The 16,841-nt window shown below is 38.9% G+C and overlaps 1 protein-coding gene across 1 annotated transcript; it reads right to left on the bottom strand.

Annotated features, from left to right (window-relative positions):
• Window positions 1-265: 265 nt before the first annotated feature.
• LOC110043471 (uncharacterized) lies at window positions 266-16,560 on the bottom strand. Its single transcript, XM_089273411.1, has 22 exons — window positions 16,144-16,560; window positions 15,526-15,827; window positions 13,461-13,484; window positions 12,602-12,672; window positions 11,649-11,772; window positions 11,307-11,375; window positions 11,004-11,092; window positions 10,778-10,851; window positions 10,165-10,247; window positions 9,128-9,211; window positions 7,677-7,735; window positions 6,890-6,967; window positions 6,463-6,523; window positions 6,198-6,291; window positions 5,668-5,705; window positions 5,279-5,339; window positions 4,943-5,043; window positions 3,869-4,021; window positions 2,970-3,017; window positions 2,128-2,178; window positions 1,458-1,547; window positions 266-971 (listed from the first exon to the last, which is right to left on the bottom strand). Exons 2-22 carry the CDS (start codon window positions 15,805-15,807, stop codon window positions 846-848), a joined length of 1,860 nt encoding a protein of 619 aa, XP_089129537.1. The 5' UTR covers window positions 15,808-15,827; window positions 16,144-16,560; the 3' UTR covers window positions 266-845.
• Window positions 16,561-16,841: the final 281 nt, after the last annotated feature.

Below are 16,841 nucleotides of genomic sequence, written 5' to 3'. Positions count from 1 at the left end.
TCGTGCAGGGATTTCGATTCTCTGATTGTTTTACTTTTAAATTGCCAAAATGCTTAAGATTTTCTAAGGAATTATCCAGGTTGCTTTTAATTATTGAAGATGTCACACCGGAGAGGTAAAGATTGAGAAAAGCAAACATGCCGCGTCCACAAAAAGGGAGCACTTTTAACATTATTAATTTTTGAGCGTTGTTAAGGGGTTCCCGTGGACTGTAAAAGCCAGGAATTACTTTGATCATGATACTAAAATTACGGTAGACACTGGCAGCTGACTGAAGTTTTTATTGTTTTGTATATTTGTTTGTATGTTCAGTTCTCGTGGGAGAAATTATCTATTTTTCTTTTGTTTAAATTATTAGCTATTGCACGAAACTATCAAAGTTTATGGACACGAAGAATATTGCGCGGATCTATTAAATAAATATCATAAATACCTGTGGTATTTTACGCACAAATTCACACGACACACGTTAATTCATTTTCACTTTTCGTCTGTCCAAATATCTTCCTTGTTTCCGATAACACTTAACACTTTTTTACATGATGAAAATATTCCGCCTGTTTTCTCTCATGACCAAGATTTGGTTAAGGCTTTTGCCTACTTTTGTGACGCTAGCTGCGCAACCCCTACTCGCTCAGCAGGTTTTTCCACCATTAACATTCCTCATAGCGTTTTTGAAGTGGATAACCACTCATTGAAGCTCACATATTACATAACCGCGATGTCAAAGAAGCGCAGCGGACAAATATCAAGATGATACGCCAGTCGTCCAAGCCAGCAGAAGTGCAGGGTGCTGTAATACGTCATGGGAACAGCTTGAAGAGTCCGCGTACTTTCAGGCACTGCTATCTTCGTGAATGTTTAGCAGCTCTTGTGGTCAGAGATTTAACAAGTTCTCCTTTATACAAATCCCAGCTCTCTAAACACTGAATCCGGTGACGTGCGTCAGGCACAGTCATGTAATCTTCGCGCTGGTGGGAAAAGTACAAATAATTAACTTTTCCGTCAAATAAATTTGGTAATCTGTCTTCAAGGCTACACAGCCTTACCAGACGGGCGTACGACAAGGATAATTACCACTCCCCTGAGTGAGATTTTAGTCCACGGTACGTTATCCCCTCCCCTCCCCCTTGCACTTTTTTCCACTCCCTGGGAGAGAGGTACAGGGCTGCTAAACAAAACGAGAAATGATTCAGGCTGGTTTTCCACCGTTGACGGCCGCTTGGCGCTGGTTGAAGGGACAGCACCCTGACTAATTATCGGATAGTTCCCTTTCCTAATTTCCATGTGATTTTGCCAAACATACAAGATTCTTCTTTTGTCTTTCTTCTTGCCATTACAATATATTACAGCGAGTTTATAACAAGTCCCCTGTCACCGTGTCGGGAAAAAGTAAATCTGTTCTGTCATGATCAGGAACACATATTAAAGCGAGTTTTTTGTCACGAAGTACATACCAAAGCTTTTAGTTGTACAAGTGTAGTGATGCTAGCGTTCATTAAGAAGAACCTTTTGTTTATCATGATGCACTCGGCGCCTTCACTGATCTGAAAACACAAAAAACAAATTGTTTGTGAAAACGTTTTTAAGTAAGCAACACACTAACACACAGCTGCTTAGCAAGAGTCATCACATAATTGACTCCTTCAATTTCCTACACAGACCTCCCCTCCTTCACAAGAGAGAGTCTTTCAAAAGAGGTCGAAGGCCGTCGTTTGATTTTTTTTCTCCTTTTATGGTCAACCACAGAGAATTTGTTATATCTGTGAAGGTTAAGTCTGCATACGAACCAAGTGGTCTACCAGGCTGGAGCTTATCCCGGTTTCCGCATTGTGAATCGACTAGTAATAGTTCTATCCCCCCCCCCCTCCCCTGGATGGAATGCTAGTCTATCGCAGGGTTACCCCCAGCATTAAATTTGCCGGTGCCCATTTATACACCTAAAGGAGGAGAGCGGTACTGTGAGAGTTAAGTGTCTTGCTCAGGAACACAACACAATGTCCCCGGCCAGGGCTAGAACCCAAACCGCTCGTAGGGGAGAGCACTAACCATGAGGCAACCGCGCCTGCTCAGTTATATACTCTGTTATACACTCTGCAATATCTCTAGGTAGCTTTTATTACGTACCAAAATAAGACTTTTCGTTGAGGGATCCTGATTTTCTTCAACCGCATCAGCCTGTAGGGGAAATGTAATAATGCAGGTCAATGGAGAATCTAACTTTGAAAGTTCTGTTACTGGTTTATGATTAGACAGGGTTACAAATGAGCGTGCACGACAACGAACTACGACCTTACATGTTGCAAGAAAGTCAGTGCTATCTCTATCCTGCCGTGTAATTAATAAAGCCAGCTTAACGGAAAAACGATACTGTCCGAGTAATGGAATTAAAAAAGAGGGGGCGTGGGTTCTCACTCAGAAAACGCAAACCAAGAGGTGCAAAGGTTATTTGGTGGACAATGTCTCAAACAGGGTACACAATTTTGATAGTTGATGTTCTTATGCGCAGTCAATAGCAATAAACAGTTTTAAATCTAAAGTAAATATATCTTATTAGATGTTTTGGTGTGTAGTATCGCTGTATATTTTTACGAGTTGTGCCGTATTTTGACGAGCCCGTAGGGCGAGTCAAAATAGAAACAACGAGATAATGAGAGATTTATTATCCAGCAGCTGTAGTCAATAAATTTGTCAATGAAAGAGGGAGAGTGTGACAGTTTTGCGTGCGCGCGCCGACCTGTACGGCAAACGGGTTTTCTACTGTACAAATACGACAAACAGGTTTTCTACTGTACAATATCGCTGTATATTTGTGCTGTTATTTGGACAGTATTCGCTGCAGTTGGATAATAAAGTCCCCTATTTCGGGTTAGAAACGTTTTATCTGTACTCCCCACTCGGAGTGATTTACACCGTATAAACCCCCTTCAGGGATTGTGATGTTTGTTCCCTGAACTAAAGCAACCTACCTCTGAACTTATCTTGTTCGCAACCTTTGGCATCATGGATTCTAGGCCCTATTGAAAAGAAAAATATTCATCAAGAAAATACCTAACGATTTTAATCTTGATATTAACTCTTTCGCGAAGAGAACAACTTCGAGAGTTCGTCAACTCTCAATGTCGTGGTCTTCAAACTTACGACGAATATATCAAACACGAGAGACAGTGCTTCATTGGGATATCCAAACACCGAGAAAAGAGCTGAAAATACGACGCGTAGCGGAGTATTTTTGACGAAATTCGAGGTGTTTGGATAGCCGATGAAACACTTTCTCGAGTGTTTGATGTATCTCCTCAATCGAAAAAAAACTATCGAGGAAACGGAGAAGTGAAATCGTCAAAGTCTATACTAATTAAGACCGCGTATGCAAACCTCCTTGACGATTGTGATTTTCCTTTTATTAACTTGATGAATTATTAATGAGGTTGAGAAAGAAACAAACAATGGAAACCATATTTACAACGACCACGACGGCAACGCCGAGGACATGCAACGTCGATTAAAATAAGGAATTCATGTTCACCAACGAATCTCACGATTCTCTAAAGTCATATAATTTTTTTTTTCTATTTGTCAAACTTAACACAACGTTAAATTCGAAACAGACAATTCAAAATGAGCCATCATTGCAGAATTTGGCCATTTCACGTTGTTGTTTTGCAGAGGAAGACAAAGAAATGAACGTGCACAGCCATTGTTCTGCTCATTAAACCTTTCATATAGCGGCATTCCCTTTGCCTTTGCCGTTGTGGTTTTCGTAAACTTCCTGGTAACGCTAACTCTCTGTGATAGCAAGGAATAAAACTAAATAAAGTTCAGTTACGTTGCAGTTCATCGTAAAGAAAACAATGAATGTGACACTTACAAACATATTTCCTGGTTTGAGTACAGCGATTTGTAGAAGTGCTGTTCGCGTGGGAATGCTAACTGACAGCTCAGACAGTCTTTTGCTCACTTTTTGTTCAGCAGTCATTAACTTCCGTGGGCATGTCATGACAGAGTGATCAAAAACTGGGTCCTGCGACATAACAAAGAGAACACGCGTTTTTAAAACGACAACAACACCACCAACGACAATGACAACAATATCAGTTTTCCAACCTTGAAAAAGATCGGAATCTTAACACTAGCATGGTGCTCTGGAAAACAGCAAATGAAGGGATACGAACGTAATCGCTTACCTAACTAATTAAAAAAAAGAGATAGACTTAAGAAATCGAAGCATAAAGATTTTTTTGTGGCCGTGTATAGACCTTTATAGTAGTGGTTTGTTTCCCCATTACAGACCACATGATATTCCACAGGGAATTGATCTTTTATCCATCTGAGGCCCTGTCCACACTAATCCGACACGAAAACGGAGCTTTACGAAAACGCTCTTCAAACCGGAGGAATTTGAAAACGCCGGCTTTGCGTTTAAGATTATTAAGAGGTTACGATAACTATATGATTCCCTGACCGAGGTTTTCTTAAATACAAATCCAAAATGACCGGTGATTGTCGCGTTTTTAAATTTCTCCGGCGTAATGTGGACGGAAAACATTTCATGTGTTTTCAGAATGAAAACTCCGTTTTCAAATTTCTCCGGCGTAATGTGGACGGAAAACATTTGATGTGTTTTCAGAATGAAAACTCCGTTTTCAAATTTCTCCGGCGTAGCGTGGACGGGGGCCCAAAAATTATTCATTCATACACACGCGACTAATTGAAAATTTGAAAGCAAGAATCAGTCTCAAGGTCTGAAATGGGTCAACAAACTGTCCAAGTTAAAAAGTTCTATTTCATTCATCTATTTACGTAACGGCCACATAGCTTACATTACCGGCCAACGCCGAGCCCTGAATAAGCTCCTCCAAGTTGGCTATTGGAAAATGGAAAGTCAAATTCACAAATATTTCAAACGCGAAAACATTGAGTGTACTCGATAAAGTGAACTTACTTTCTCAAGGTCATGTGATCTGCTAGGTTCATGGTCCCTCTTCTCACCAAACATAATTCCTGAATCCTCTGTAAGTTTTACGTTCGGGTGCAATGAATTGACTGTCAAAAAAATAAAATAAAATTTTAAAAAATTGAATATAAAAAACTGAAGTTAAAAATTAAAAGAGAATCATTCTCTAATTGCAACTTGAGTTTAGCGAGCGTGGAAGCCTCTACTCACGAGTAAAAACAGGAGCGGTATTATTCACACTTATAATGCCAAAACACAACGTTGCAAAATGCAATGAATTTTATTTTTGTACGACAAATGTATTGACGAACATCAGTCACATACCCGATTTTCTCCGCATTTTATCAAATCGTGGTGTATTTTTTTGAGAGTAACATTCAGTAAGCTGTCGAGAAAGATTAAAGCAAAATTAGAATCAGGTCATAGATGTGACGCCGGTTAGTTTTTTTTCCAGGCGCAAGAATAAGTGGCAAGGGCGGTGCTGACAGAGGTTAAATAAACTCAAGTACAGAGGTCTCTTGAACCCTTGATTTTTTTAGTCCCCGATAAATCAGACCGAAAGTCGTTTTTCCTCCTCAGTCGAACGCTGTAATCATTTTTATCCCCGATTTCTCGAACTACCCGATCTTTCAAACCAATTTTCGTTTCCCTTGGAAGTTCAAAAAAATCGGGATTCCAAGTTTTTCCCTTAATTTCCTGTGTGCCGAACATACCTCCAGTAGGCTAGCAGGGTTTTTGCCTGGAGTCGAACCTGTACAGAATTAAGATTAGAGATTAGTTGAATTACTATCGTACGCGGAAAAGAACGATTTTTACTTACTTCTCTATTCCCTTTTAATCCTAACAAAAATCAGGATTGCAACTGCTACAAACCATGGGCTCCTAAAACTTCTTAGTAAAAACACTTTTGTACGTTTGTAACAATGGCTATACGTCAGAACAAATTTCAGGAACCTTAGTTGAATATCTACCAAAAAACAGAGCGACAACTCGCGAGGGAACCGTAAACAGCTATCTAAGTTTATTTTTTTATTTTTTTTAAGTAACCCATGACGCAATAAAAAACGTTAGTCACCAACCTCGTTCCCAGGCTCTCTTTCCTCGGCCTCCCTTGTCTTCGGGAACGAGGTTGGTTAGTTACATAGCAACTTTCCAAAACGGAAACTGGGGGTTCATTGACTGACAACTTGTCTCTACACTAACATGTGTAATACATAAATGTAAGCTTCAGATTTCATCTTACGTGAACGTGTTCTCGGTGTTGTAGCAATGCTGGGAAGTTTTGTCGTCTTACTCATATCCAGAACATCCTGTTTTCTTACAACCTTACACCTCCCCTATGGAGAACGTGCAACATGTAACCATGGTAACCCATTAATTACTCAAACAGAGTATTTGAACGTGACTATTAAATTCTACAAGTCAACAAGGGTACTGTTGTTTGGGAAAGAACAACAACAACAACAACAACAAGAACAACAAAAAAATTAACTTGATGGATGTCTTACCGATTTTACGATATAGAAGAATGGAGTATCATTGCTGTCCCTTACGATCACTGCATCCTTCCTACGCACGAGAAATAATTTAAAATTATCAAACAGTTTTGTTTTTCTCGTTCTTCTGTACGTACATGCTGATGGTTATATGTTATATACTGCTGCGAATCACGGTGGGCACAAAATAAGAGGAGCGCGCTTCTCAGTATGTCTGAACATGCGCTAATGCATCGCTTATGCTTTTCGATTTGTGTTTTCTGTTCTCAGTATTTATCAGTATTTTTTTGATTTGGCTTATGTTCATGTCGTACGGTAGAGAGCCTCACTTAACAAAAGACTAACAACTAGTCGAGCTATTTTTGCGGTCTATAAAAGAACTGACAGAACACAACAGAGGATCTCAGAAAGATTCACATGAATGAATAATTATACTCACGCGAAGTATTTGGTCACAATGGCATCTTTTTCCTCGAAAAACTTTTCCAGTGGGAAGTTTCGAAAAAGTTCAATTGACCTGAACGAGATTCAAGAAAGAAAAAAAAAATGATTAGCCGCAAGAAAAAAACATTTACATTCTTGGCAGTCTGGCAATTGAAGTATAGTTAAGATACTGAAAATGACAAAACTGATCAATCGGGAACTTTATAGTCAGTTTTCTGGAGGATTTTATGGGTTGACATTTTGAAAAGTTCGTTTCGTCAGTGCAACATCTTCTAATACGCCAATTCCTTTTACTTCGGAACGCTGCCAAAAAGACAGTAATTGTCTTAAGCCGCCCTTATTCCCGAATTTTGCATTGCTAATTGATAGTGCTTGTCATTTTAGGGTTTTACGCATGAACCTCAAATTTTAACCTCCAATCTGAACTTTTGTCGAACATTGAATGGTTGATGAAGAGACTTGGCAAAGTCCGTTTTGCGACATTTGTAATAAAGCGACATTGTTGTAATTATAGAGCCACGGTTTTATGTTTTACTCACTAAGCAACTCAAACAACACACCCTGTTTCTTTAAACCCTCAGTAAAAATTAACTAAACTTCCGCAAAAAAGCATCGCAACAAAATTATGCACAACTGTTTATCGTCCTCTCGGCTTGCATTCCGCCGTCCTTGTTCAGGGAAGAAGCGTTTTCTCAGCGTAAAAAGAGGCCGCTAAGGCATCAGTGTATAACGAAGTATCCGTTTAACAATAGCAAGAACCGTAGCCAGTAGCTAAACAGTACCTCAATGTTTCAATCGGTAAACCACCGTCTGGACTTGTGTTCATCAACTCCATGAAATCCTGCAAGAAACTTTGAGTTAGATTCTTTACTGCACATGACACTTTCATTCACCGGACCATACTCCATCACCTAGAAAACCATTAACTCGCCAAACGTAACAATTACCAGATGATATTGTCCCTTAGTTGGTCTTCTTCTTCGTGAGCGCAGCGAAGTGTAATTTACAGCGTGCAAACAAGTTCACAATGATTGCTTGAGCATGGTCAGTCATGTGTCCATGATGAATTACCTGTTTATGTTACACATGAATAACCAATATGTCTGACGTCTATGCAAAGTCGTGCGAAAAACATTTTAACTGTATTTTGGTTTCTGTTTTTTTTTTTTTTTAACTAAAAACGATATTAGAAGGAAAATTTTAATGCGAAGTTGTCTTTTCTTAGAATTCCAAGATGAACAGGACTAAAAAACATTTATTGCTTTCAATTCTTTTCTGAAAAAATGATCCAAAAACTCCTATTGTTCGTAATGGAAATTTAATTCAAATCCACTTTTAATAACCTTGCGTTGTTATTACATTATTGTGCCGGTCCTCGATATTTTCATTAAGGAGCTTAAGCAACCACAAAAAAAAGGGAAACGAAAAGGCCATTTAACAAAAGCTTTAATACATCTTGGAACATTTCAGAGCTCTCACTCAGGTCCCTAAGCAATAAAAACTTGCAATAACTGAATTCTAGGTCTGTTTAATGGACGGAATATGTGAATCAAGAAGGCAAATTTTTCCACACATTCGGCTTTGTTGTATGCCGGACTTGTATCGTTCTGAGCTTCTATCCAGTATATGGCTAGTTCCGACCTAAATTGAGTTGATTAACAATTCACGCTAAAACTATTACTTTAATTTGACCAAAAGTAGAAACACAAGATTACTTTGAGTTAATTATAAAGGAAAAGGAAATAGCTGGAACTAAAAAACACTCTATAATCATTGTATTGTGGCATTCTTAGATCAATCATGCGATCCGGAAAAGAGAACTGATTTAGATTTAATTTCTACATGCTTGAGTACATATATTGCCAATTTCTGATGAATTGATTTGCAAAAGTTTTCGCCCGAAGGGCTAAGAACCTTTGCCGAAACTGGGGGCATATCGAAGCAAACACGAAGGCTACGCCACAGCCAGGGCATTTATTACTCCTAATCGATCAGTGACTTTCACAACTGCATGCAATGCAAAACAAGTAAACAAACATGTTGTCTAACCAGCTAATCATATGTACAATATAAACATCGCTGACGCAACATAACACGAGTTTACTTTGAATCCTTACTGGTTTATCATGCGGTATTGCGTTCAGAGCTTAAGGTAAGTTTGGTGTTAGTTTTACGGAAAAAAAAACCATTGCATGCTCAAGTTTTTACATGTGTTTACCTAACTCATTCTTACCTCTTTATCAAGCACGAGCACTTCAACAGGTCCTTTACATATCAGAGAGTGTTCTCTTTCTGTCCCATTCATTAATTCCACGGGCTTTAAGAATCAAAGAAAGAAATGTGACAAGTTAATTCGCCTGGTGTGAAGCTTCTCAAGAGGTGACCAATTACGTTATCCATGTATAGCCGAATTTTTTCAGCATTTTGTTTCTAGCAGTCAAAGGACAAGTCTCAATTCATTCTATTAAACACTCTCCCACAAGAGGTTTTTCACATAGATTTCACCCAAGACAGTTACATAGAATATTAAAATATGATTATTTCGTTCCCGCGCGCTGTTTCCTTGGAAAACCATAAAAAAAATAAGAGTTCCCGTATGAGGGCTGTACGAGTCGAAGTGATAGGTCCGGAAAAACATAAGGCCCTACTAGAAATGCTTTCGGCTCCGCAAAATCGCTGCAAATTAATGACGTAAACAATATTTTTACTGCAAAATTTCGTTTTCTTTAAAATGACTGATGAAAGTAAACATTTTTTACTATCCTGGCTGAACTGTCCAATGCGGAACTCAATTTACACGAAAGCACAGAAAGAAAGTCAACACTCCTCACAAATGAAGAAGTTGAAAATGAACTGAAAAACATTTGACTCTCTGTCAAGACACAAGGGCTCACACATGTTATCTGCACTACATGAATACAGCTTTTGGAAAACCATGCAATTGACATTGAAGTCAAGGCAGTCGCAGTGTGAAATCATTTTAAGAAATACACAAGATGTTATACAACCTGTGATTGGTAAAAACATTTCACCATAACTCTATAGAACATCTCTTCAAAACAGAAAATTCTTTCCAGCTTCATTTCACCGTAAAATAATTTTTTAAAAAAAGTGTTTTCTTCTTCAACAGCTAGACAAATGTATATTGCGAAGAAACACACAGTATTCTTTTTAGCTAGCTTGGATTATATTTGGACGTAGGGCTGGAGTGGATTTTTCTATTTACTTTCAGTGTACTGTGCTAACTTCCAGTTGCTTCTATAAACTTACATCAGTTGTGTTTCCCTGCATGAGTTCTCCAAAAGACATCTTTGCGACGCCAGCAGCCAAGTCATACACACATACTTTACTCACTAGTTAATAATAATCAACAAATATTGTCATTTAACGAGGATGTAACGATTGTAACGTAACGTAAAACAACCCATCGCACGTCTGCGACGAAATAACTGTTTACTGCTAGGCTCGCGGTGCATTTCTGTCTCGCAAGTTTTGAGTATTGTTATGAGAATAATAGACTTTCATTTTCACTCCATGAAGAGCCGACCTATTTATACTGAAATAAATTTTACGGTTCGTCCCCACATCCATGCACTCTTGAGATGGAGTACAGAAAACTGCATTAAAGCATCAACTAACAGCAAAAGAACTAGCAAAATAGGTCAAAATAAACTTGAAGGCCTTGAAAATAGAAAATTAGTCATTTCCAAGGCACTAAGTCTTGAGCAATAGTAGCTGGCCCAGAATAGCTTTGCTAGCTGCGAGCTACTAAGTCTTGTAAACCTATTATGTATAAATAAGGTTACTGTTACTGTTACTGTTACTGTTACTGTTAAAGTTCAGTCTTAAAATCGTTAACAATACACTAACTCTTTCAGTTTACCTCTTCCGGATAACACGTAGTAAAACCTCTCTGGTACCCTCCCTTGACAAGCAAGTACTCGGCCGTTGTCGTATCTGAAATGAAAATAAAACAGAAAAAAAAATTAGCGGCCAAACGAACACAAACCAGCAGCTATTCTTGCTCTTGTCGACAACTTCGGGAAGTAACGACATCTCTCCGTGACCACTCGAGTCCATCGGACAGCAGTCGGAAAACTTATACGTACCTCTCATAACCTACAAGACGCGACAGGTCAGCTTCTCTTTCCAGCGGAAATATCATGAACGCACGCGTACTACGACAAAGTCTCTGGATCTGCGAAAGAAAGGAACACAACATGAGTTGGGAAACACGCTGAGCTGATTCCAGAATACGTTCGATTTCCAGCCGTTTTGTGAGCCCGCGTTCCTTGCCCCACAACCGGGCTCCCAAAACGACTGGAATATCGAACCTAATCAGGAGTCTGGCTACTGACCTAATTCCAGACTAGAGCAAAAAAGAAAATCTTGAAAAAAATTCCGCGACTTACTTTTTTAAGCCCTTCATTTGTTCGTACTTTGGGTATCGATGTCAGAATCTGACGAAGCTCATCTGAGATCTGATAAAAATGAAAGTCAATTAGCAGCTAAAAAGGTGTTTCTAAAATCAAATTATCATTGTGATTTGGATTGCGTGTTGAACGAACACGTCCACGTGACAAGTTAGTGAAGTACACTTCACGAGATTTTAAAACTACCGTAAAAAGAAAAAAAAACATTCCTGAGAAAAGACTTTTGCTGCCAAGATATTCTAGCTAGCAAACAGTTTTACGTTATCTTACTATCTTTAAAACTGTCGCTGTGCTTAAACGAACTAAAAAGGAAATGTGTACCTTGCTTTTTCCTTTGAATGATCGTGAATCGAAACCAATTCCTGAATTCTTTTGACTGCCTTTTCCTGTACCTGACTGGGCTGAAGCTCGGCTGCTTTTAGTGCTGCTATCAGGCCTCTTGTATCTGTGCATTATAAGGGAAAATAAAGTTATTTTAAAACTAAGCAAGGACTTTTTTTCCTGACAAAACAAATGAACTGTAGACGTTTTGGCACGATCAACTTTTAACTATGACAAGTCAAACAACAACAATTTTATTTATGCTCCCATAAAACTAAACGTAAAAAAGTATAAGAATAAAAACAATAAACTAAAGAAAAGATTTCACACAATCCGCAAACGTTCTAAGTTTCCTTCTCCAGTTTGGAGTCCGATCGGGGGGAGTTTCTCAGATTTAAAGATTTGTGTTTTGGGAGATGCAATGATTGCAGTCCACCGATCGAAAACGTGAATTGTGCTGAAAAGAGATTTCAAAGGGTATTTTAATCACCGTGGCAAAATAAAAAAGCTGCCGAAAACGTTTTCTCTCCCACGGAAAAGAACTAGATTTTTTTGTTTTCAAACCTACGTAATTTATTTTCGCGTGGAAAAGATTTGTTCAATAGTAAAAATTGATTTTCAATTAATCTGGTCAACTCTAAATGTTTACATTTCGGCCGTTTTGGACAGGAGTTGAAATGGCTTCGTTGAATAAGTATTTGCCAATTTCACGTCATATAATTTACACAAATCTGAAAACTGACTTTTTCTTCCCGTATGGTTGGAGAAACATATTTCACAGCACAATGAATTAAAGAACGGACGAACAGGAATAAATTTGGAAATTACCTTATAGGTTGCGTTTAAGCGAAGCCCAACGAGCTAGAATCTTGAAAATTACCTGATTAACTTACGAAACAAGTAAGGGACACTGAATTCGCCTCTTAATTGTAATTTTTAATGAATGTCGATACCTTCTCCATCTCATACAGGACGAAACAAGAACATGAACTACTCGAGCAGCCCAGACAAATTTCTCCAAAGCCTGTACAAGAGAAAAACAAAGAAAAAAAGCCATATAAGATATCATGTTGTGTTCTCTTCAGAACGGTGGCTTCAGTGGGTTTTTCACTTTTTACAGATCTTCTCAGCGATGTCCCAAACATTATTAAAGGGTTTAACTAAACACATGTTAACTTTCTTAGCCAAACGAAAATATACTATTAAAAAACGTGAACGACGCTCCTACCTTACCCATGTCCGCAAATGCAAATTTTTGTTGGCTTGTCGTTTTTTTAAAATATGTTCAAAAATCGTTCTTCGCAAATGTCGTAACGAAGCCGTTTGTAAATATTATGACATGGAAGAATATTTTCAAGATTATTTGTGCAGGTGATATGGTGTGTATGTTTCCTGCGGGTTTGTTTTTCTGCACGGAATGGGGACGTTTCATTAATTCACTGCTCTATACAAACCGATTGTTTTGAATAGCGGAAATCACAGCATCTTTGGCGGTCTTTTATCTTGTCCACAGGTATTAACAAGTTTTACAAAACGCTGCGGCGAACTAATCTCCCTCGCTTGCCACAACTGAACATGGCTTACAAATCTACACCACAAGCTTGGGTTATCAATATAATGCAGTCACCGCTACTTCCTTCCGTTTGATTTCATCCTTTCTTTGATTGAAACGCTGTTGGAAGATATTTGGTCAGAATTCTGATCGAAAAGTGAAATTTAAATTACCCGGAACAGAAAAATCATTACTCTTATTGTTAGTTCTGTTAAAAAATTAACTTGATGTAACAGCAGCAACAACGTCGTATTACTTACCGTAAGGTGAGACTGGTTCTTTTCCTGAAAAACAATAATAATTATTTTTTTTAGACCAAAGAAAAACTAGATTTTAGTTGTAAGTTTAAATCTATGTAAGGTGCGCGTATGGTGAAAACGATTCGCACTTGTTTGTCATGCGTGAAAACACACGCGGTGAAGGCCCCTTCCACATTACGCCGGAGAAATTTGAAAACGGAGGTTTCACTCTGAAAACGCATCAAATGTTTTCCGTTCACACTACGCCGGAGAATTTTGAAAACGGTGTTTTCACTCTGAAAACGCATCAAATGTTTTCCATCCACACTACGCCGGGAAAATTGGAAAACGCAACAATCACCGGTCATTTTGGATTTGTGTTTGAGGAAAACTCAGGCAGGGAAATCACGTGATTATCGTGACGTCATCGTTTTCGAAAAGCTCCGTTTTCAAAATGTTTTCTTCAGTTCCACACTAAAATGCAAAGCGTGTTTGAAGAACGTTTTCGAAAAGCTCCGTTTTCGTGACGGATTAGTGTGGACGATAGGCCTAACCGTAGAAGTACAGCTGCGTTTTCAAATTTCTCCGGCGTAGTGTGAACGGGGCCAAAGGCCACTGAGTTCACTGCCCTACAGTCTAAATAATTACACGCAGCCTTGGGAGGTTCCAAGTTTCCACTTGTGCTTTAAGCTAACTCGCGCGATCATCCGCTAGCCTTATGACTTGAAATCGCGTTAGCGGCTGGATTAAACATCCATTTTATTTTTAACTTCATGTCCAGATTACAACGCAAATGAGGAGACAAATAAATGTACCTGGTGCATTTGTGTCTTAACTATGCACTTCATAATAAAGTTAAAATACGGTGCTGCGAGACTCAAGATGCTAACTAAAAAAGAAATGGAATAGATTGGTCGTGTGGACGTGCAAGGGAAAGGAGATGAAAGTACGACAAAATAACAGGCGGAGGTCAGGATAACAAGAACTTGTGACAGCGTTAAATGATGGAGCAACAGGACGGGTGGGGGATCTAAAGACTGTTCACGCCCTATTCTTCACGGAGGAGCAATGGCGATTGTAGCAAAACGTTTGCGCAAGTTGCAAGTGACATTATCGTGAACCTGCGTAGGGTCAACAGGTCCATATCACCAGAGTTTGTCGGCTTCTGTTGCATGAAGTGACTAGGAGTATTTCTTCTGTACTCCCCCTGGATGGGATTCTAGTCCATCTCAAGGTTGACCCCAGCATTAAATTTTCCGGTACTCATTTATACACCTGAGTGGGGAGAGGCGCTGTGACAGTCACGTAAAGTTTCTTGCCGGCCAAGAACACAACACAGTGTCCCTAGCCATGGCTCGAACCAGGACCGCTCGATCTGGAGTACATTGCGCTAACGGTTCGGCAACCGGGCCTCCTCAAAACCTCCGATATGTATATAAGCAAATTCTCTAGAACTATCCCAGGGGTTTTACCAGGTTTATATGTGTTCTGTTGCCCTTGCGTTCAGAAATTTTCTTTCCTGCATGCTGGCTAAAGCACTGACTGAATAGTTTTTTCTTTTGCTACGAGTTATTTCTTCACCCCTTGCGTTCGAACTTCTTAAAATCCCCTGCGGTTAATTCTTTTGTTTACGATCTCCACAAACTCAATACAAAATAGGGGGGTCTGTAGACAAACTAATAACTGATCTGTGTTGATATTAAAGAAATAAAAAAAATGAGCGTGATTGTATAGAAGGATTCAAACACGATAGGGAATATGATTAAGGTGGGAATATGGCGATTTTCTGTTCCTTTTATAAACTTGTAAAGCTTGCAGTGTGTTACGTAACGTTATCACCAGTTGCGTTAGCGACTGAGGGATTGCGTTATTTGAACAAAATTTATAGAAACTTCTAATCCGATTGATCTTTGGGTCCTTTGGGTGAACATACATGTATAAAATTCCATTTATTCCAAAAGTTTGTTTCCAAGGTACCTTTATGATGCTTTCCCCACAGTAATGATTTTCCTACGAGAGCCAAGATTGAGCTGATCACACTTTAAAAGAAAATTTGAGAGTTTATCAATTGTTGCAGTGTACTAACCTCAATGTTGTCAAGCCTTTGATGGGTTTTCTTTATAAGAGCTGTCACTAACAGTGGTGCTTCAACAGCGCTCTGGCTTTCCCGTCGAAATTTCTGAAGCTCCTGAACTCTTCTCTGTATCTCTACTGCCGTCCTCTGAGCTTCCACGCTTGGCTGGATCATAGCAATTTTATCTTTACCGCGGTCTTTCCACGGTAAAAATGGTTTTGGTAGATGAGGAACGGGTTGATCTTCGTTGTCAAAGTTGATGTTAATGTTAATGACGGACTTTTCATAAGCCATTTTGGAGATCAAACTGCTTCCTATTAAGGGAATCGCGTGGAAGAAATTTCCGTTATGCACAAGAACTATATACTGAGTCTCTGTAAGGTGGAATCTGTGATGAAACTTTGCTCAAAAATAAAAGAAGTGCAAGACTCTTCTGTCACACTTAAATGTGGTCTTTCTATCCTGAATGGGAAAAACAAAACTAAAACAAACTCTTGGACACTGTAAACAAATGCAGGATCAAGCTAGAAACTTACATACTTCGGTACAGTCATAACTTTCAAGTGGTTTGCCGGCAAACACGCTGAATCGGAACATTAGCTAACACCGAGAGTGAATGATGCGACTTACCTTGAAGTCTTCCAAATCCTCACGACGTGCAAAGAAACTTCTACTCTGTCATCTGCAACAAGCTTCTGTATTTCATAATTATTGTGTTTACCAGTGCCACGACACATGTGTTTGAAGTGAATCTCTAATTTTCACCACTCGATCGCTTATGGCAACGCAAACGGAACAGTAAACCGCCACTAAAAAGAGTCTGTGATTTCTAACTAAATCACGTTTTATCTCAATGGTTGAGTGAAAAGCTTTGTTGCTAAGGTCAAGGGATCACTTTTAGAGCGAATAACGGCACACGTTGTTGACTATTGACTTACTTGTTATCAATTATCTTGAAGTCACTTCACGGTCCACAGTCACAAAGGAAATTTTGGCACAAGAATTTCAGAATAACAATAAAACCGCCTGAAAATCAAACCCCTGGGGAAATATTTGTTTTTTTACTTCAAAACAAAGCATTTACGGCGTTTTAAATCACTCCCTTGTTTGCTTGAAATTTGACGATTTGACGGGTGCCTGAGAAAGGTTATTAAAAGAATGCCGGGATAACCATTTGTGGCGCGAAACAATAACATTGCAATTAATTCTGTCTTTGGAAAAAAGTGGATTAAAGCAATGTTTTTAGGAAAACTTCTGACCTGCAAGAATTATGAAAACAGTTATAAACGAACCACAATGTCACAGTGAATGTCTTGCAGTACTCGACA

Source organism: Orbicella faveolata, unplaced genomic scaffold (assembly GCF_042242905.1).
Source record: "Orbicella faveolata isolate gen_17 unplaced genomic scaffold, um_ofav_v1 contig_35, whole genome shotgun sequence".
Taxonomy (NCBI): Eukaryota; Metazoa; Cnidaria; class Anthozoa; order Scleractinia; family Merulinidae; genus Orbicella; species Orbicella faveolata.
This window is presented reverse-complemented; position numbering and strand designations above follow the sequence as displayed.